At 37.2% G+C, this 19,684-nt stretch overlaps 1 protein-coding gene and 1 long non-coding RNA gene across 3 annotated transcripts; one reads left to right on the forward strand and one right to left on the reverse strand.

Annotated features, from left to right (window-relative positions):
* Positions 1-1,551: 1,551 nt before the first annotated feature.
* On the forward strand, positions 1,552-6,338 carry LOC135674189 (protein BREVIS RADIX-like). The gene is made up of 6 exons (XM_065183782.1): positions 1,552-1,874; positions 2,909-3,064; positions 4,561-4,985; positions 5,063-5,195; positions 5,714-6,114; positions 6,208-6,338. The coding sequence occupies exons 2-6, from the start codon at positions 2,948-2,950 to the stop codon at positions 6,284-6,286; spliced, it is 1,155 nt and encodes a 384-aa protein (XP_065039854.1). The 5' UTR covers positions 1,552-1,874; positions 2,909-2,947; the 3' UTR covers positions 6,287-6,338.
* On the reverse strand, positions 6,099-7,694 carry LOC135674190 (uncharacterized). Of its 2 annotated transcripts, none has more exons than XR_010513548.1 (4): positions 7,222-7,694; positions 7,039-7,099; positions 6,841-6,953; positions 6,099-6,238 (listed from the first exon to the last, which is right to left on the reverse strand). It is a non-coding gene; the product is annotated as an uncharacterized LOC135674190 (long non-coding RNA). The 2 variants fall into 2 exon arrangements; XR_010513549.1 differs by having other exon boundaries at positions 6,114-6,238; positions 6,316-6,953.
* Positions 7,695-19,684: the final 11,990 nt, after the last annotated feature.

The following is a 19,684-nucleotide window of genomic DNA, read 5'->3' on the forward strand; positions in this document are numbered from 1 at the left end:
TATATATATATACAAATTTCTGAATTAACATAAAATACGTTCATTTTTAAAAATCTTCCGATAGTGATTTTTTTTTATTGAAAGATATTTTTTTATCCCTCATCGGTCGTCTTTATCTTTGCTTAACTAATCCAATCTCCATGGCCACTTTACCATCATCATCATTATTTTAGTGAAAGAGGGCATGAGTGAGTGAAGGTGAGGACATGCAGGTCTCTCATTCCTCTTATCGTAATCTTTATTGTCTGTGGACGAGTTATGGGTGAGGACAACGATGATAATAAAATAAAAAATAAAAAAATAATAGTACAAGATAAAATTAATAATCGAAGCATAAAGAGACCAGAAGACAAACATAGAGACAAATAAGAGACCACCAACAAAAGAAGAAAAAACTCACTTACAAAGGTACTTAGAGCACTGGACTATGTGACCAAGGATGGTAGGGATGCGAGTGGAGGCAAAAGTGAAAACAAGAATTTACCAAGAGAGAGAGAGAGAGAGAGAGAATCAATGTAAGGGCTCTCGGTTGGCTGGACTGAATTCGATATCACTTCAAAATTGTTGACACCTCTGTCGGTGTTATGCGGATCATGCGAGCGCGACAACACATCAGTTTATGGTAGTATTTTTTTAATGTTTTGCATCACATGTGATATATCACCTTCATTTGTGGAAGCGAAAAAAAAAAAACGAAAAACACAAGCAAAAAGTAAAATCCCTTTTGTCGTTTGTCAACCGCAACCCAAAAGAAGAGAGGAAAAAAAGAAAAAGAAAACAGATTAGAGCAGTAGTCAAATAAGTTACAAAATGGTTAACAGACGGAGTTGTAGTGGACACGCACCGATTGGACAACTCGGGATCAAAAGACCAGCCCGTCAATTCTCCAAATGCTTTTCCTTATGGCACTGGGCGCCCGTACGGTATCGTGATCAATCCCGGCCGTCCACCTGGGCGCGCTCCTCTCGGTGCGGCCTCTGGATCATTAATTTGTACTTTTTAATCAAAGGTTGCTTCATCTGACGGTCCAGATCCGGTGATGTCACTCGGCCCGTGCGCGTGCTTATGTTAGTGGGCCGTTCCATTAGGACCTATCAGCGGCTAGTAAGGGTTGGGGTGACAGTTCCCCGTCATCCTCTGGCCGACGCGCCCGTATTGTACGGTTATAGAACCCATCCATCAGTTAGTTCAGTAGGAGGCACACCGCAGATCAGCCCCGTCTGATGGATGGGACCAATCGAAGGGGGAGGGTGACAAGACCACTCGATTACAGGGGTGCCACAGGCGATGAACGACTCTGATTTCTCAAGGCGAGCCCTATTCACACTCTTTTTGTTTTAATTTTTTTACAAAAAAATAAAAAAAGAATATTGTATTTAGTTAGCATTCGTAGTAAGTACGGTGACGGGGCAGATAGCGGCCGTCAACGTCAAAGAAGAAGAGCTTCTGTTCTAGAAAACTGGACTTATTCAACGTTATTCTATTCTAGTATGCTATATATAGTAGAGCCTAGGGAGCGGGCTTCTTCGCCCATTTCAATTACACTTGGCATTCCCGAACGGGAAAACTGAAGTGGGAGGAAGCGGAGGCTTTTCTTCCGCTTTGGCTATTCGAAACTACTTTTGCTGGGGTAAAGGTAGAAGTAGAACAAACAAAACGGTGAAGCTAAAGATTTAAAATTACGGGAACTCTCTCCCTCTTCGCCGCAAGCTCACTGCCATTTTGCTTCTCGCCCGCGAGCCGCTGACGTCTTCTTCGATGCGATCTCGGAAGAGTTAAGGAAGCAGAGCTAGCAAAGAGGTGTTGTGATTTATCGGTGAGGCGGCAGCGGTAATTGAGGACGCGGAGTTGAAGAAATCAGCGATCGGAGGAAGGTAAGAGAAGTTCGGACGTTATCTCTTCTCGATCGATCATTCTCGTGTTGCTCTGGTATTTGGTTTTCACTTTCGCCAAAACGAATCGGAGTTCAAACTTTTTTGCTATTTGTTAATGAAATGGTTGATCGGGCGGCCTTGCATGTGGTTTCGACATGGTGTTTGTTCTTTTGATCCATTTTCCTTCTTTGTTTTTGTTTCGTTTTCTCCTCTGTAAATCCTGTTTGGTTTCTTAGGTGCTCATCTGAGTACCTCAAGAATTTCAACAGAGGTAACTCCTGTAGCAATGAAGATACAGTAGTCGAATCTGATCTGTCACAAATACTCAAAAGATCTGATCAAAGAACTGGAGGAAGATTCTTCGAAAGAAGAGTAAAACTTCCACGATCTGTGCAGTAATCTAATATGTAAGGTCACTATTTTTGCCCTGTTTTATAAAGTTTTGTTATGATTTTGGGTTTAGATGTCTTTTTCTACCGGAGAAGGAATCTTGGATCTTCCTTCTGGTTCCTTCCCTATGTTCTTGTATGCCTGGGGAGAAAAATGTGGGGTCTACTATGAGCTTGCATGGAAAAAGGGCGAGGAGAACACTGAGAGGAGAGAGACGAGACAATGGCATGGCCTCTGCTCCTCTCATTGGAAATCTTCGCTTCTATCTGTCTTTCCGTCAACCTATGGAGTATCGAAGCGCACGCTAATATGTCTCCTGTCCACCTATTTATGGAACGCTCCTTCCTTTACTCTTCCGGCCCTGCTTTCCTCCAATTAATTTTCAGCAGTACGATTAAAGCGGGATGTGTTTGATCCTTTCAGAGTCAGAGGCGACAATTTATGTAGTGAACGACACAGTGCTTGTCCTCTCCCCGTGCTCGCTAAAAGAAAGAAAGAAAGTCATGATGGCAGGATTGCCGAATCTTGTGAAAACAACACAACTGCAGAATGCTTGCTTTTGTCGGGCACGGCCAAGCCCTTTCCTTTGCTGAGGCGTACTGCCATATGAGAGATTTGACCATTTCTTTTTCTTGCCCTTGCAGCGGTTTCTGGTGGTGGTGAGAAGCAGGGCGGACTCCAAGATGTTGGCCTGTATCGCCTGTTCCAAGCACGACCCGGAAGATGGCGGGGACGACACCGCCGCGCGTGCGCCCACCAATCCAAGCTCCAAAGACCCGGTCAGAAGCCTCACTTCTCAGGTTCTCTCTCTCTCTCTCTCTCTCTCTCTCTCTCTCTCTCTCTACGTACTCCGTGCAGCACACGCAAGTAGTTGCTGTAGTAATAATGTGGTACTTGGATGGACGAGACCATTTAGGTGGGCAAGCGTGGCGCTGCATGGGAGAGGGTAGCAGCCAAAGAACGAGAACGCCAGACCTATATGTGTCCGGTTCTACCACTACCACATCGTCCACAACCCTGTTCCCACCCACCCACCCACCAACAGAACAAGACCTCGACCCCAGACGACTCACGCAAGTTCCCAGCAAAAGTAGAAACAGGGCAAACAAAATGGCACATTAGTTGGTGAGAATAGAGCACCGGAATAATAGCTTGCTGCTTGCCAGCAAAGCGCTATAAAGGTTTGGGATATCATCACAAGGTGACTCGTCCTCATGGGTCCCCAAAAAGAGAGGAGGTAAGAGGTGTGGGATTAGATGTAATTTCGCTTTCTCTATGTTGTTTTTGGTCTTCAAAGTAGGGGGAAGATATGGTCTCGGGTCTTCTTAAAAAGGAGTGCTCTGATAGAAAGAGATCCATTGGATGTAATAAGGACGACGATTGGTTTGTGTGCACCAGCAAGGGAAGGAATAAAGTGAGAGCAGGGACAGACTGGTGGTCTTGGTTATTTCCCAGAGTGAACGAGTGACTGAATTCTTCTGGTTTTGACTCTTAGACCGCATTAGTCTCTTTGGAACCTTACATATGGTAATTACCTTATGATCAAGGCAGCAGCTTGGCGCCTGCCTTTCCTTTCTCAACCCACATTACCCGGCAACTTTTGTCGCATCTTCTAAATCAAATTAATGGTGAGCAGCTGTAGTCTACAGTGGAAGAGCGATAGCGCCACAACATCGCCCTTGTAAAGCCGAAGGATTGGGCTGCTTGTCTGTTAAAACCTGTTTTCCCTTTCTTTATTCTAACCATCATCTTTTACATGCGGGTGTGTTTGCGTGACGTACGAATTAATTAGATAAGATCGTAGTGACTGGAGAGAGTACTAGTACTAGTACTGCATATGCATTGGACTACTAAGATTTTGGTACAAAGAGCTGCTCCCATTAACAGGTAGGGCCCTTGGGTCGTCAATGAACGGACATGAGCTGCACACGCAGTCGTCTAGCCATGTTAGTTGGCCGGGATCAATCGCTTCGTGTGGGTTTGTCCCCCATGCCAGGCTTTGCTCGCCGAAGAGGGATGGTCAATTAATTACGTCTCCTCGTAATGCATAATAGTGAGCGGCCACCAGTTTGTCGGCCTTACCGATGTATGATGGGCGAAGGTGGTGTTCATCCTTCCGAGACCGGCAACTTGATGTAAACGGGACTCGCCTATAGTTGCACAACCCTAGGGTGCAATGCGCGATATCAGCCTGTGATGGGCTGGCGCATCTGTGGTCGTTAATTCAAGTATTTCTGTCAATGGGAGGAAAGGGTCGCGACTTTTAGATAATTTTATACAGAACAAACATTTACAGTTGAAGGACATGGTGTTGAAGTTCTCCGGCACGCATCGACATTGCAAAGGTGGTAGTACCTCTTCGTTCGGAAAGAGCAAGACCCTGCATCATCACCAGTTTCGCGACCGCAGCTCCTACCTTGACAAAGACGTGGCCTCCGACGCTGGCAGCCAGTATGACTTCATCCGGGCGGCAGCCAGCTCGAGCTCGACACCCGCATGGGATTTCTCAAGTTATAGCAATGACAACGTGGGGCAGTACGAGGAAGAGGGCTCCAGTTACGGAGGCAAGTGGATTCAGCAGCAGGTGGAGGAGGACGCAGTGGTGGTGGAGGAGGAAGGCGAACCCAAGGAGTGGATGGCGCAGGTGGAGCCGGGCGTCCACATCACGTTCGTGTCCCTCCCAGGCGGCGCTGGAAACGACCTTAAACGCATCCGCTTCAGGTACGCGTTGAGAGGATATTTTAACTCGTCATTCAGCTCTTCTCTTACTCATGGATGGAACGGGTGGTATGACACAGCCGGGAGATGTTCAACAAGTGGCAGGCGCAGAGGTGGTGGGGGGAGAACTACGATAGAATCATGGAGCTGTACAACGTGCAGCGATTTAGCCGTCAGGCTTTCCCAACTCCGCCCAGATCCGACGACGGCGAGGTTAGTGGTATATTGATTGCAAAATCCTTGTTTAGCAAACAAACAAAACAGAGAGTAACACTCATCATAATCAACCCATTGATCAGAGAGAGAGAGAGAGAGAGAGAGAGAGAGAGAGAGAGAGAGAGAGGTTTTCAAGCACATGCATCCAGGCTTTCGAAGCCGGCAGCTTTAGCAGTCCGTTCGTCCTCGCCAATGGCCCAAACCCCAAACCTCGTGCGTAAAAGAAAGAGCAAATCCTTCTTTTGCCCTGTCGTCCGTGTGAAGTTTTACATGTACAGGACGTTAGTCACTGTAAACTTCAATCTCCATCCCAAAGGTGGGTGCGAGTGTGGGTTTCATTGCTTCCCTATGAGCCCACTGGATTGCCCTCAAGCACACAAAGGAATAGGAGGGCTAGAGACTACGGACAGATATCGCCAGCAACCTCCTCCATGGCAAAACCGTACGTGTTCCACCACGGTAATGACCACGTGCCACAAAAATCGCTCAACAGTTTGTTTGACTTGTGTATGCAGAGGGAGTCATCGCCGCCATTCTACACCAGGGATAGCCAAAGCAGCCCTGTCAACCTGCCGCCAACCGGCAAAGAGCGACTCAGCAAAAGCACGTACGGGCCACCGTCCACCTCCGGGAGAGGGGCCTACTGCCCGCCTGTCCCAGATCCTTCCCAACATCTCCTCCTCCCACAGTACTTCTATCCTGCGGCCTTCGCCACTGCTCCCGCAGCGGGTGTGAAGGGAGAATGCTCCTCCATGGACGCGTCGAGAACCACCACCTCCTCCAGAGCCTCCGTCTCCATCAGCAATGCCAGCGATCTCGACGTGACTGAGTGGGTGGAGCAAGACGAACCCGGCGTGCGCATCACCATCCGTGAGCTGCCAGATGGCACCCGAGAGCTTCGCCGTGTCCGATTCAGGTGAGACATTCTCTGATCTCTTTTACTTTTTTCCCCTTCCTCCTCCTCATGTGCCATGCAAGAGTCGCTGATGACGAGAGCCGATTGCCTCAGCCGAGAACGGTTCGGGGAGGTGCGCGCTAAGCTGTGGTGGGAAGAGAACAGAGAAAGAATACAAGCTCAGTACCTTTGATGGGAGGCTCCCGAACAGGTAAAACATACCTCTTTAACAGCTGCTGACCGTGATAACCCGGAGGGCCGACGCGGATCTGCCTCACTTATATAAATATAATTACATAGAAATGTACGTTGCTCCTGTCAATCTAATCTAAGGTCATAGTTTGCTTAGGCTAGCTAGTCTTATATGGTATCTGGTCCATTTTGAGGTCACCAACACTGTAACCTCACATCTTTGGTGTTTAAATGAATGCTTCGCCCAGCTGACAAACACATTCAATGAAGAACCGTCTTATATCAAACTCCTCAGTACACACATCTATAAAATTAACGTTCTGATAGTAGAGTTCATCAGGATCCTCTAAAAGGCCCTAAACCCTCCATCAACTCAGGGCTATCTCTAGCATCAAAGTGAACACGCAGTGTATGATCATGTAATCACGACTTTATGGTTGGAAAGGAAAATGACAGACGAAAGAAAAATGGCAATTGTTTTCCCAGAAGATATTATCCACAAATCCGACAAGCATGCAATTAACAACAAGATATAGTGTTTCAGAACAAACATACTTGATTACAAAGCACTGAAGACAGGAATCACTTGTTCAATTTGATATCATATTCCAATATCTCTTCTTTCGGTTACAAAATTAATGCTCAGGAGATCAGATACATCAGCTAAACTGCAGATAAATTGGTGATCAGATCAGTCGCATACTTGCTCTGTGTAAATGCTGAAGAGTTTGACTAAGAATATTTTGTCCTAACCTGGATTACCACGGTCGCTCTGCTGGTTCTAGGAAACCAGGACTTAATTGACTCGTGGATCCTGCAATCAAACAATGAATTCAAAGAAAACAGCCCTTAACGATTCTTCTCTAGCAATGATCAATCAAACTAAATATGTATTGATATGCCAAACAACTGATTCGATGCCTAGACAGATCATACCATAAAGAAATCTGGAGAGGGAAGGATCCATCTCTGCTCGGAAAAGAAGAAGGCAGGATGACCATTTCGAACAAACAACGATCAGCTACGTTTCCGACGCCCGTAATAAGATTCCAGCAACGATTGCATCACCGGTTGGCGAGAATGTCGCAAGTTACAGATACGTGACAGATCATCAAGAGAAGAATAGGGAATTTAAGTGGAGACCGCAAACCGAGCACAGAGAGCGATGAGGAATCAAGAACTAGAGCCACATTCCGAAGCCCTACATCACACCGATCAGGATTAAACCCACGGGATCGGCGAAGCGAGAAGCCCTAGATGCTCCATATATCGAGGCGCAGAAGCCAACACGAAGGGATCTGGATCTCGAAGCGGACCCGGAATCGGAACCGGAACCGGATCCGAGTCCGGCGAGGAGGGAGCTCGATAGGGGGGGAGGGGCGAGGAGGGAAGGGAAGACGAGAATTAAGGGGAAGGGGATCGACACCTCTCCATGTTTGTTTATAATATTCTTTTTACAAATTCCCCAAAAAATTCTTTTATTTTTTCCTGATAGCATTTATTTTATTTATTCTCAATAAAATTGTTACATTTTATGATCGTATCTAATTAAGTAAAATATATTATATATTTAATTAGATTCTAATGATAATTATTAGTTAATAAAAAAAAAATCCAATTATGATATTCCTTATGAGATGATTTTGATGGGAAGAACTCTTCTAATTATCTTAGATCATCTGCACTCGCCTATAAATAAATATAACATCTTAGGGACTAAAAATATAATATGTAAAAACATGAATAAATCACATTATTGAGACATTATAAATTTTTTTTTATCTCTCTTTAGTTACCATCATTAAGAGATTACATGAGTTACTCATCGAGATATTATGATTCTTCTCTTATCTCTCCTTACCCTTAATCCATCAATTATAGTAGTCTTATGAAGGATAGGAAAAAATATATATATAAATCTAGTTCTCCTTACATATTAACATCATTGTAGTTTTTAAATTCGAGAATAGTAACCCTACATATCAGATAAAGGTTTTTTTGACGACATCAAAAATACATATTATAAATCTGATTTATTATTACTTGATTTTAATCCTAGCATTAAAGTTTTTCTATATAACTATAGCATATTATGATTTTTTATGCTTACAATTAGTATTAGAGTCGAGTTTCTTAAAATCAAATACCTTAGATCTATTGGTTTTTAATTTACGATACTCGAATGTTGCACGTATATTATCGATATACCTTTTTATTTGATTTGTCCTATCACTACTTGCGAACGACACAAGGTTTCTTATATTAGATCAATGGACCACTGTCAATAGCTTGTTGTCGACGATAATATTATTTAGGCCCACAGTCTTATGTAATCGCCAACCCTGTAGTGACTATATTGGTTGCACAGTGCAGCTGCCTACGACATAGTAGCAATATTGTGAGTGACAATTACGATGGTTGCACAGCACCACTGCCGATGGCGATTGCAGCAACTACAACAGCACTACTGTGTGCGCTCACTACGATGGTTGCAACAATGTCGTTGCAGCTGCAATGACATCTATTGGTCGTGGGTAGTTGCACTAAGTGACACATATGCACGATGGCAACAAGCGATGACTATGTATCACTTTGGTCGTATGGTCATGCATCACAGCAACCACGCAAGCATTGGCCACACAAGTAGTGGTTGCATGCCTCGTGTAGTACAGGAATTAGGGTTCTGATTTTAAAAATTATAGTTTTACCATTATAAATCTTATTAATTCCATTTGACATTCTTCTAACAATTCTGCCCTTTAGAAATTCTATAATTCTGCTTATATCTTATTAATAAAATTATAGTTTTGTCCCCAAAAAATTAAGAATTTTTTATTTATATCCTCAATCATAAAGTTGATCAATATGATTTATTTATAATTAAATATTATCATTGAATCTTATCATGACTATATTTTGACTACTTGATTGTATTTAGTTTCGATCAATCATTAAATTTAGGAAAAAAATATCAAATTTTTGGTTAATTTTGATTTTAATCATTTTTAATTTTTGACTTACTTAATTAGACTAATATTTAGCCTAATTCTAAGCTTGCCAAATTAAATAAAATTGATTGGTCTAATTTAAGATTTTATACAAAATAAAAATATAAATTATGGTCTTATTTTATAGTTCTCTCATATGATATATTTTTGTATATGATAATTAAACTTTGATTATTATTTCTGGGCATTTGTTTAGTTATTCACATATATATCATTAAAGATTATGAAATTATATAAATTTTTATATAAATATATATTTTATATTTTATCATGATTATAGTTATCATATGAGTTTTTGATTATCTAAATTAATGTTCAATAATTATCATAATTATTATTATATTATTATTGAACTGCTTCGACATAAATTATATTAAATAATATATATGAATATTATCTATAGCTTATACCCTTAAATTTTATCTGAGTGGTAACTACCAAAATGACATAAGATAATAGACTTATGAGATATAAATCATAATAAATATTTTTCACTTATAGGGCATTGCTATTTTATATTATTATATTATTTTTATAGTCGTCAGATCTAAACCAATAATTTATAAAATTATATTAAAAAATTAGTCTTAAATGATATTAAGAAAATAATATTCACATTAACATATATAATTAGGAGTTCCAGATAATCTCAAATAAGAATCTACTTTGAATAATTATGTGATGGGATATGACGATACAATTTTAGATGCAGTTCAAGGTTATATACTCAAAGATAGTAGTACTATTTCACAATGATGGTATCAATCATCTATAGATAATTTTGAGTGAATTCTAGAGATATCAATATTTTACCCAAAGATGAAATATGAATATATTAATAGTTCATCATATCTTTAAAATTATAAATATTAATTTTATTTTATGTTTTACAGTGATACTTTCTTCCATACACTCTCATGCTTCCAATGTCTATGTACTCTTTAGTTTAAATTATTCAGAATGGTTAGAACATAAGCTATTCACACTAAGTTTATTAGATCTTAACTTCGCTTACTTATTGAAAGGTATATAGACTTAGACTAATAAAAGTACTATAAAATAAATTAATAAAATAAATACTTGGGAAAGATATAATAGACTTAGTTTAATATTTATAAGAATAATAATTATAAATAATATAAAGATTTCATTACCAACTATAATTAGCGCACAAAAATATATAAGGGCCATTAAAGATAGATTTAAATTTGTTAATAAGTCATTAGCTGATATATTAATGAAAATACTAACTATGACTCAATTTGTTGATAAGTTAATTAGAGGGATTCAGGATCACATCATCAATATGGCAGATAAAGCTGTGAAACTCAAAGCATTAAATATTGATAGGGAATTTACAAATAGTTGATATACAATCATCATGTGTTATCAAGTCATCTGGTTGTATATACAAAGTTTGAAAGCAAAGAAATATAAACTTTCTTTTCATTCATTATAGAAGGAAAGCAATCATAAAATTCTTGTTGGGAAATATGAAGTGACGTTACATGCACAGTAGAAGAATAGAAAATAAAATTTTCGGATTTCCACACACACACACATGATATTAAATAAAATTTTTATTTTCAAGAAAAATGCATTCTCCCCTCTTTGTTTCAATTTAAGTGATTTGATTTCATATAAGCATACCCAAGTTTTTTACACCAAATCAAAACATGCATCATTGTTTAAAACCAAAAAAGCAAATTTCATCATAGAAATAATCAAAATCAATAAATTATAAATCATTAAAATTATCATTACTTCAAATCATCATGCATAATTAAATCATTAAATCATCAAGCATGATTTTAAATCATCATTACTTTAAATCAGCATTTTGGTACCAATAATTCTAATTCTAGTGATCTTTCTTTTGTTGTTTTAGCTAGTGAGGTTTATGAAGTATTTTGGATCTCCAATTATAAGCCTTAAGAGAATTCATCTTTTAACTTCAGGAGAAAGAGACTCTAAATCCTAAAAGAGTTTTCAATTTTTCTTAAGTATTCTATCCCCTCTTTCAACTTAATTTTGTGCTCAGCCAAGTACAAATATCTAGGGTATTTATAGACCCAAAATAACTTTAAAAATAAAGTCAGAAAAGGTCTCATCATAGGTTTTCTAGGTTTTGGCGATATCATATGTCAAAACTCCTTTTGGCTCAATGAATTATTTTGAAGATAATAATTCACTCGACTCATCGACTATAGACGTATTAGGCTACTATACCGTAATCCTCAAACGATACAAGGAAATCTAATCCTTTGGACTTATCTATCCTCAATTACCGTGTGCCTATACTCCCTCATCCATTTAATATCCCAAAGATCATATACCAGGCATGATGCTATCAGATCCATATAGTTTCTTAGAACTCTTTCTCTAATAATTTGAATTACGTTGACTAGGGATTTATCTGAGCAAAAATACATATGATATTTCTCTTATGACACCAAGAGCGGATGGTCCTCTATCGACATTCAATATCCCTCGAAAGATTGACTATCACTCCCGATTATCGACTATGCTAGATTTGGAACTTCTAAACGTATAAGTCTGGTATCAAACAATGGAGTACTCATACAGGATATTCTTTGTGTTTCAAGTCTAAGGACTAGGTACACCACTAGGATAACGAAATCGTTGTCTAACAATAAGGTATCATTAACTATCGAGCATTTCATGAATGGATTAATCAATGAACTCATTCTTCAATTAGCACCTGCATTGTAGTCCTAGTGTCCCCATACAAGCAGCTATAAGACCACCTGCCTCCATTATATGGATGAGTATACAACATACTAATCTGTCCAGTTATCTCGATGTCCCTCTCAAGCAACTAATGACTAGCATTGTTTAGGGCCTGTGTTTAAGGTGAATCGGTCTCATTATCGTGATCTCATCAAGATCCAATTCCCATTGCAAAGATCCATGGAATGATAATTTGAAGTAATGATGATTTGAAGTAATGATAATTTTAATGATTTATAATTTATTGATTTTGATTATTTCTATGATGAAATTTGCTTTTTTGGTTTTAAACAATGATGCATGTTTTGATTTGGTGTAAAAAACTTGGGTATGCTTATATGAAATCAAATCACTTAAATTGAAACAAAGAGGGGAGAATGCATTTTTCTTGAAAATATCTCTAAAACTTTTCGATTTTTCAACAAGTGATTCTTAGTGATGAATCTATCTAACATTATCTCTTGAATTAAGAAATTAATTTTGATGATTTTGATGATTTGATGTTTTTGAATTTGAATGAGTTTTATCTAGATCATGATCTTGAATTCTCAGAATCATAACTTGAGATTTTCTTTATATAAATTAAGATCCCTTACTTTTTATTCTTGAATGATTCTTATATTTTATTAAAGAGAATATTTATCCAAATGAATCATGATTTTTCTCTTGATTTTTCAGAATTAATGACTTAAAATTTCATTTGAAGATCTATTTCTATTTGATCTTCTAAGTTTTTTTTTATTATTTAAGAGGAGATTTGTTAAAATGAATCATGTCTTTTAGTATTCACATGATCTTTGATATTATTTTTAATGACATGATTTTTATTATGTAAAATTCCTTTGTATTCATGAATTGTATATCTCATCACTAAATTAATTTTTCTTGATATGTTTCATGTGATGATTCGATAATTGATGTAAAGGAAAATAAATTGCACCATTATATTATTCCTCTCTTCTTCTTTCTTTTTGACAATGACAAAATGGTTGAAAGATATGCTGAACTTGCACATCTCTAAAGCTTGCTAGCTTGTGTATTCTAAAATGATGCAAAACTTATTATTTTACTAGCTTGCATAATTAAAAATTTGCTAGTTGCACTTTTCTCATTTTTGTTGATGACAAAGAGAGAGAAAGTACAATGATGATTTGAATCATGAATGATATGTCGTAATTTGATGTTTTAAAATTATGATTATATATATAATACTTATAATTTTATTATGATGATGTATATGATATATTATTGCTTATGATATGATTCATGATTAAAATTGCTTTGACTTGAATTCAATTTGAATTCAAGATTCATTTCAATATGACATATTAATAGGGGGACTTATTTAAACTCTATCATCAATTAATTATTATTATAAAAAAGAGGGAGATTGTTGAATCTCGGGTTTTGATGATGTAATCAATTGATGAGTTTATGATCTAATCTATGTTTTGAGTGACGCATGACTAACTTCGATCATAAAAGGTAAATCAATTAAAATAGGGGGAATTATACATTGGGCCAGAGTGGAACATGTCAAAAGATTGGACATCATGCCAGAGGATCAGTCGATGTATCCGTAAAAGACTTCATGCCATGAGTTCGGGCATCGGGCTGAAGGATCAGACATTGTGCCAAGGAGATCGGAAGTTGCGGGAGTTAACATGCTAATTGGGCAATACACTGAAGGAGAGGACGATGCACTGAAGGATCAGACGAAGCGCCAAATGAACTAATAACATGTCGGACAATATATGATTCATGCTTATAATTGTGCGTCTAGATTGAATTAGTTTAGGACTAATTGAGTTAGTTTTGGGATGAAACAATACCAACTCAATTAGGGGCCAATTGAGCCTAAATCAAGGCTAAATTGGGCCTATTGTTTGGCCCATTCAATGACCTATAGTAGGGTTTAGCGGTGGTACCGCCAGGACCCATGAAACATGAGTGAGACCTTTTTTAACTCTATTTAAGTCATTTGACGTCTATAGATACCAAAGATATTTCTGCTTGGCTATGAATGAAATTGAGTTGAAAGGGGGGAAGATTACTTGAGAAAAAATAGAAATTCTCTTAAGATTTAGAGTCTCTTCCTTCTAGAGTTAAAAGTTTTTTAAGATGGGAGTGAAGTCTAAAAGAGAGGTGTAAAGGTTCACTCCTGAGCTTGTAAAAGGAAGAATAGTTATAAGGGTAGTTGATCTTCACCCGTTGAAAAAAGATTTATAGTGGAAGTCGGTGGCCTCGAGTGAAAAGGAATCGAGAGTGGATGTAGGTCACGATGACCAAACCATTATAAATCTGGTTTGCATTTACTTTAAGCTTTTCATTTTCATTGCAAACTAATTTCTTACTTTCACTACGCTTACGAATATGTTTTCAAGTTAACATCTTTCCGATATTGGTTTTCATCGCATAAGAATTTCTAAACTGATGAATTTTTACGTAAGCACTAATTCACCACCCCTCCTCTTACTGTCATCACAGTCCAAATTTGTCTCAGCGATAGGGTCTATCATGTATGTCATACGATATACCAGGCTTGATATAACGCATGCTCTAAGTGTCATGAGCAAGTATCAAGCGGATCCAGGTTTGGAGCACTGGAAAGCAATAAAGTGTATCTTTAAGTACTTGAAGAACTAATGGTCTTTTACTAGTATATGAAGGTAGTAGCCTTAAGGTTGAAGGCTACACGGACTCGAGCTTCCAATCTGATGTCGATGATAGCAAGTCTAATTCGGGATATGTGTTCACACTAAATGGAGGAGCGGTATGCTGGAAGAGTTCTGAGCAAGATATTACTACTGAGTCGATTAAAGAGGCAGAATAAATTGCTGCAACAAAGGCAGCAAAGGAGGAAGTCTGAATAAAAAAGTTCATCATAGATCTGGGAGTCATGCTGGGTAGTGAGGGGTTGATTCTCTCATATTGTGATAATAATGGGGCGATTGTTCAAGCAAAGTAACCCAGGTCTCATTAGAAGTCTAATCACATTTTGAGAAAGTTTCACATGGTCAAAGAGATCATAACCCAAGTAGTTGTAGCAGTGGAAAGAGTTCCATCTGAAGATAACATCGCAGATCCACTGACAAAGGCATTGCCTTATATTATCTTTGAGCATCACAAGGGTCTTATGGGGATCAGACACATAGGTGATTGGCTTTAGATCATGTGGGAGATTGCTAGTCATAGGTACCATACAAGCCAATCACATGAGTGATGGCACGTGTGATATAATACACATTCTTTTTTCTTATTATATTATTTGATATTTTATCACTTTAAATTACTTGTTGCATATATGCGTATATATATTGTGATGTCCATGGATCTATGTAACAGGAATCGGATCACGATGAGATCACGATAATGAGACTTATTCACCTTTAAACACGAAGACTAAATAATCCTGGTCATAGGTTACTCAAAAAGGACATCAAGATAAATGGATAGACTGGTGTGTTGTATATTCGTCCATATGCTTGAGGCTTGCCGAAGGGTTTTTCGGAAGCTCGCCGGAAGGTTCGTTGGAAGTTCGCGGAGCTTGCCGAAGAAGCTCGTTGGAACTCGCTAAGATCAAATCGTGAAGTCTAGGAGCTTGCTGGGAGTCCGCAGAATGGTTTCCGAGAGTTCGTCGGAAGACCGCCGGAAGTTCACCGGAAGCTCGTCAGAAAATGTCTTGACTTACGGACTTTGTAATACCTTAGGAAATGTCTTTAAATTCGTAGTTAGCATATTTATTAGGGTTAGAATTAGGTGTTAATCCTATAACTCAAGTAGGGGCCAATTGGGCCCGAGTTCGGACTGGTTTGGAGCCCAACCAGTGAGCTGAAATAGTGTAGGCGGTGGCACCGCCCAGAACCCGAGAATTGAGCGGTGGCATCGCTGGACTAAGCGGTGGCACCGCCCAGCACCCGAGAGGTCGGGCGGTGGCACCGCCCGGGAACCCAAGAGAATTCAAAATTTGGAGCCCAAATTTGAATCCTCTTGGGGCCTATAAATACCCCTCAATTCTCAGTTGAGATTACAACCTTTGAGAAGTATTAGATTGAGACAAAAGCCTTTGTAAAGTTTTTGGCAAGCCTTGTTTTCAATTGCTTGAGTGTTCACCTCCTTCCTTTTTATTGAAGATTTGTAAGAGTGTGAACTATTTGTAAAAAGGTTGTAAGAGGGGTATTTGTCCTTCCCCTTTAAAGTGATTTGCTAGTAGAAGTTGGGAGCCTCATTGAAGAAGGCTTCACAAGTAGAAGTAGGTCATTTTGACCGAACCACTTTAAATTGGTGCGTTCCTTGAATATGTGAGTATTTACCTTCCTGAAATTGTCATATACACTACTGCTAGCTTTCGGATTTCATTTTCTCATTTTACTCAAGTTAGTATCAAAACGAAATCTCTTCGTATTTACAAATTTGTTTTCAAACTTATGAGTTTTAATCCGCTGCACTAATTCACACCCCCCCCTCTTAGTACCGCTCCGATCATAACAATCGGTATCAAAGCCCGGTATTTCTTATTTCGGATTTACACCCGTGAGAAATGGCTCTTCATGGCTTTCAAGAGGGCTTATTGGTTGTTCGTCCACCGTTGTTTAACGAATTGGACTACACTTATTAGAAAACTCGAATGAGAGTTTTCTTGATTTCTATGAATTTGGATTTATGAAATATCGTTGAAAACGGTTTTCAACTTACCTCTAAACCGATGAACGAATGATCGGATTTGGAGAAGAAGTATTTTTCTTTAAACGCAAAGGCTATGAATGCCTTATTTTACGTTTTGGATAAAAATGAGTTCAATCGGATTTCAACGTGCGAAACGGCTTTTGATATTTGGCGAACACTTGAAATCACGTATGAGGGAACTAGTATAGTCAAATACTCGAAAATTAACATTTTTTTGCATGATTTTGAGCTTTTCCGAATACAACCAAGCGATACTATAGGCGACATGTACACCCGTTTCACGGATGTCGTCAATAATCTAAGAGTTCTTGGTAAATCTTTTTCGAATTTTGATCTCGTAAGTAAGATCTTAAGATCCTTTCCAAAAAGGTGGGATCCTAAAATAACCGCAGTACAAGAAACAAAAGATTTAAATATTTTTTCACTTGAAGAACTAATTGGTCCGTTAATGACATATGAAATGGTGCACAATACACATGATGAACATGATGAACAAAATCACCTTCCAAAGAACAGGAAGGATTTGGAACTCTGGACAAATGAATACCACTTGAGCAATGACTCAAGTGATGAGGACAATGATGAACTTGAACTTCGAACACTAAGTCTTAATAAGTTCATTAAACAAAAATTTAAAATAAACAATGAACTTGAACGGAGGAAGAGGTCAAAGAAGAGGAAGACAACCAAGGATGAATCAAAAACTTCCAAAGGTGAAACGACGAATTGGGCTTTGACGAGCTTTGACTATAAGGTAAGTAACTCAACTCTCTTGAATTATTTTGAAATTACTTGAAGTTTTTCATGAGTGCTTAATTTAGATAGTAGGAATAGGAAATAAAAAATTATTTTTCTTTTTAGTATCTTTGAAAAATTAAAAAATTGACCATGAAAAGTATATTGCTAATGTTTCATGCATGTTATGTTTTGAAATGTTGAATGATGTATCCAACATTATGGATGATAATTATATGATATGTGATAATGCTTAGGATTAATCCATGCATGTGTATCTTGATGATTTTATGTCATGCATGAGTTTTTGAAGTAAATGTTGATTTGAATCTCTCATTTTATATTAACATGTTTTTGGTCTAATCATTTTTATGATGAATTAAAATGACATTCTCATGACATATTAAGATGACATAGTGCATTACATCTATGTATGAATTTCTTGATAGTCTTTTGATGATAGATGTGATATCATGATGTGTTTGGTCTTGACGGCTTCATGACGAAACTTATGTTTTGATTTTAAATAATGATATATGTTTTCACAAAAGATTTGAATACCCTCACATGAAGTCAATTGTATGAAATGGAAATGAAATTTCTATCCTATTGAGATTAATGAATTTATTTTACCAATCTTGTGAATCTCATGAAAATAAACATGATGAATATTTTGAAAATAAATGAGTGTTTCATGCATTTGGTCTTAATGATTTCTCTTGAACATACCTTTTGAAATCATACTTGATGATGAATATCAAGATATTAAAAGGATATTATCTGGAATCATGCTTGATGATTTGTTTTACGAAATTTACCTTTCCATCTTAAATGTTGACACTTGTTTTATTAAAGGTAAAGGCATGAAGCAAATCACATGAATAGAAATTTATAAAAACGAAATGCGATCCTCTATCTTATCGACTTTTCAAAAAATCTATGCTTGTCATGTATGAATTTATTGAATGTGACTTTGAGGATGATTTCGGATTTCACAAATGTTTGATTCATACTTATGACATGAGACACATTTTAAATATGAATCATGTTCAATTCTTCAATTATGTTATATCTCTCTTAATTTATTTTGTTCTCCTAAATTTATTTACTAAAGAGGAGAATCTTCTGAAAATGAAATGAAACAAATGAATCACTTATCGATATATCTTTTTGAAATATCTTTTTAATGTGATGTTGATAATTTGAGATGCCTGTTGGAATTCATGACATGAGATAATTGAATCCTTGACTTACTCTGGCTTGAAAATAAATATTTAAAATCTTGCTTGATGAGTTGTTTTATAAGATTTTGTCTTTATGTCTTGAACTTTCACGCTTATCTTGATTTGACATATAATGACTAAGGCATGCTTAGATGAAAAAGAATCGCTTAAAAAATATTTTTTCTATCTGATCGAGATTAATGATTTCATGATATTTTGTGAATCTTGAAATTGATTTTGATGACTTGATTATGAATTTCAAGTTAACGATTTGATTTGAATGAGTTTTATCTAAATCATAATCTTGATCTTGCAGAATTGGAATCACAAATAATATCTTTTGGTATTCATGAATTGATACTCACAATATGAAAGTATTAGTATTCATGACTTGAATTTGATTGAAACATTGCATGCTTAAATTAATCATTCTCGTATGTTTCAAAAATTCTTTAAATGCCTTATGTGATGATTGAAAATTAATTTGCTTTATGATAAATCTATGTATACCATTTTGAATCTCTTGAAAGTAATGTTGAGATTTTGATGAATTTGACGATTTGAATTTGAATGAGTTTGTATTTACTACTTGAGATTTATTTTTTTTTTCACAATCTCTTCTTTGTACACCTACAATTTTTGTTATTTATAAAAAAAAGAGATTGATAAAATGAATCATTTTTGACTTAATGTTCGGTATCATGAATACTTTATTATCATACATGAAAATAGTGATAAATATTTTGAAAATAAATGTTTGTATCATATTAGATGATTTTACATTTTGTGCATGATGAGTTATAGTGATGATTGAAACAATGATTGAAATGATATGAATGATGATTTGGAATCATGCATATAATGATGAGTTTATATGTTTTGAAAATATATATGATGATTTGGTATTATGCATGCAATAATGATGCACGCAATGATGAAATATTCATGATAAAATTATTATTTTGATATTCATGACTTGAATCTTTATTTCGTTTT

The sequence above is a fragment of the Musa acuminata genome, chromosome BXJ1-5 (genome assembly GCF_036884655.1).
Source record: "Musa acuminata AAA Group cultivar baxijiao chromosome BXJ1-5, Cavendish_Baxijiao_AAA, whole genome shotgun sequence".
Classification (NCBI taxonomy): Eukaryota; Viridiplantae; Streptophyta; class Magnoliopsida; order Zingiberales; family Musaceae; genus Musa; species Musa acuminata.

What these genes read in the sequence shown, in the direction of transcription:
- LOC135674189 (XM_065183782.1), top strand. Translation starts at nt 2,948, where the DNA reads ATGTTGGCCTGTATCGCCTGTTCCAAGCACGACCCGGAAGATGGCGGG. An exon ending in CCAGATCCGACGACGGCGAG is followed by an intron (nt 5,196 to 5,713) that starts GTTAGTGGTATA and finishes TTGTGTATGCAG; the next exon opens with AGGGAGTCATCGCCGCCATT. An exon ending in CTTCGCCGTGTCCGATTCAG is followed by an intron (nt 6,115 to 6,207) that starts GTGAGACATTCT and finishes CGATTGCCTCAG; the next exon opens with CCGAGAACGGTTCGGGGAGG.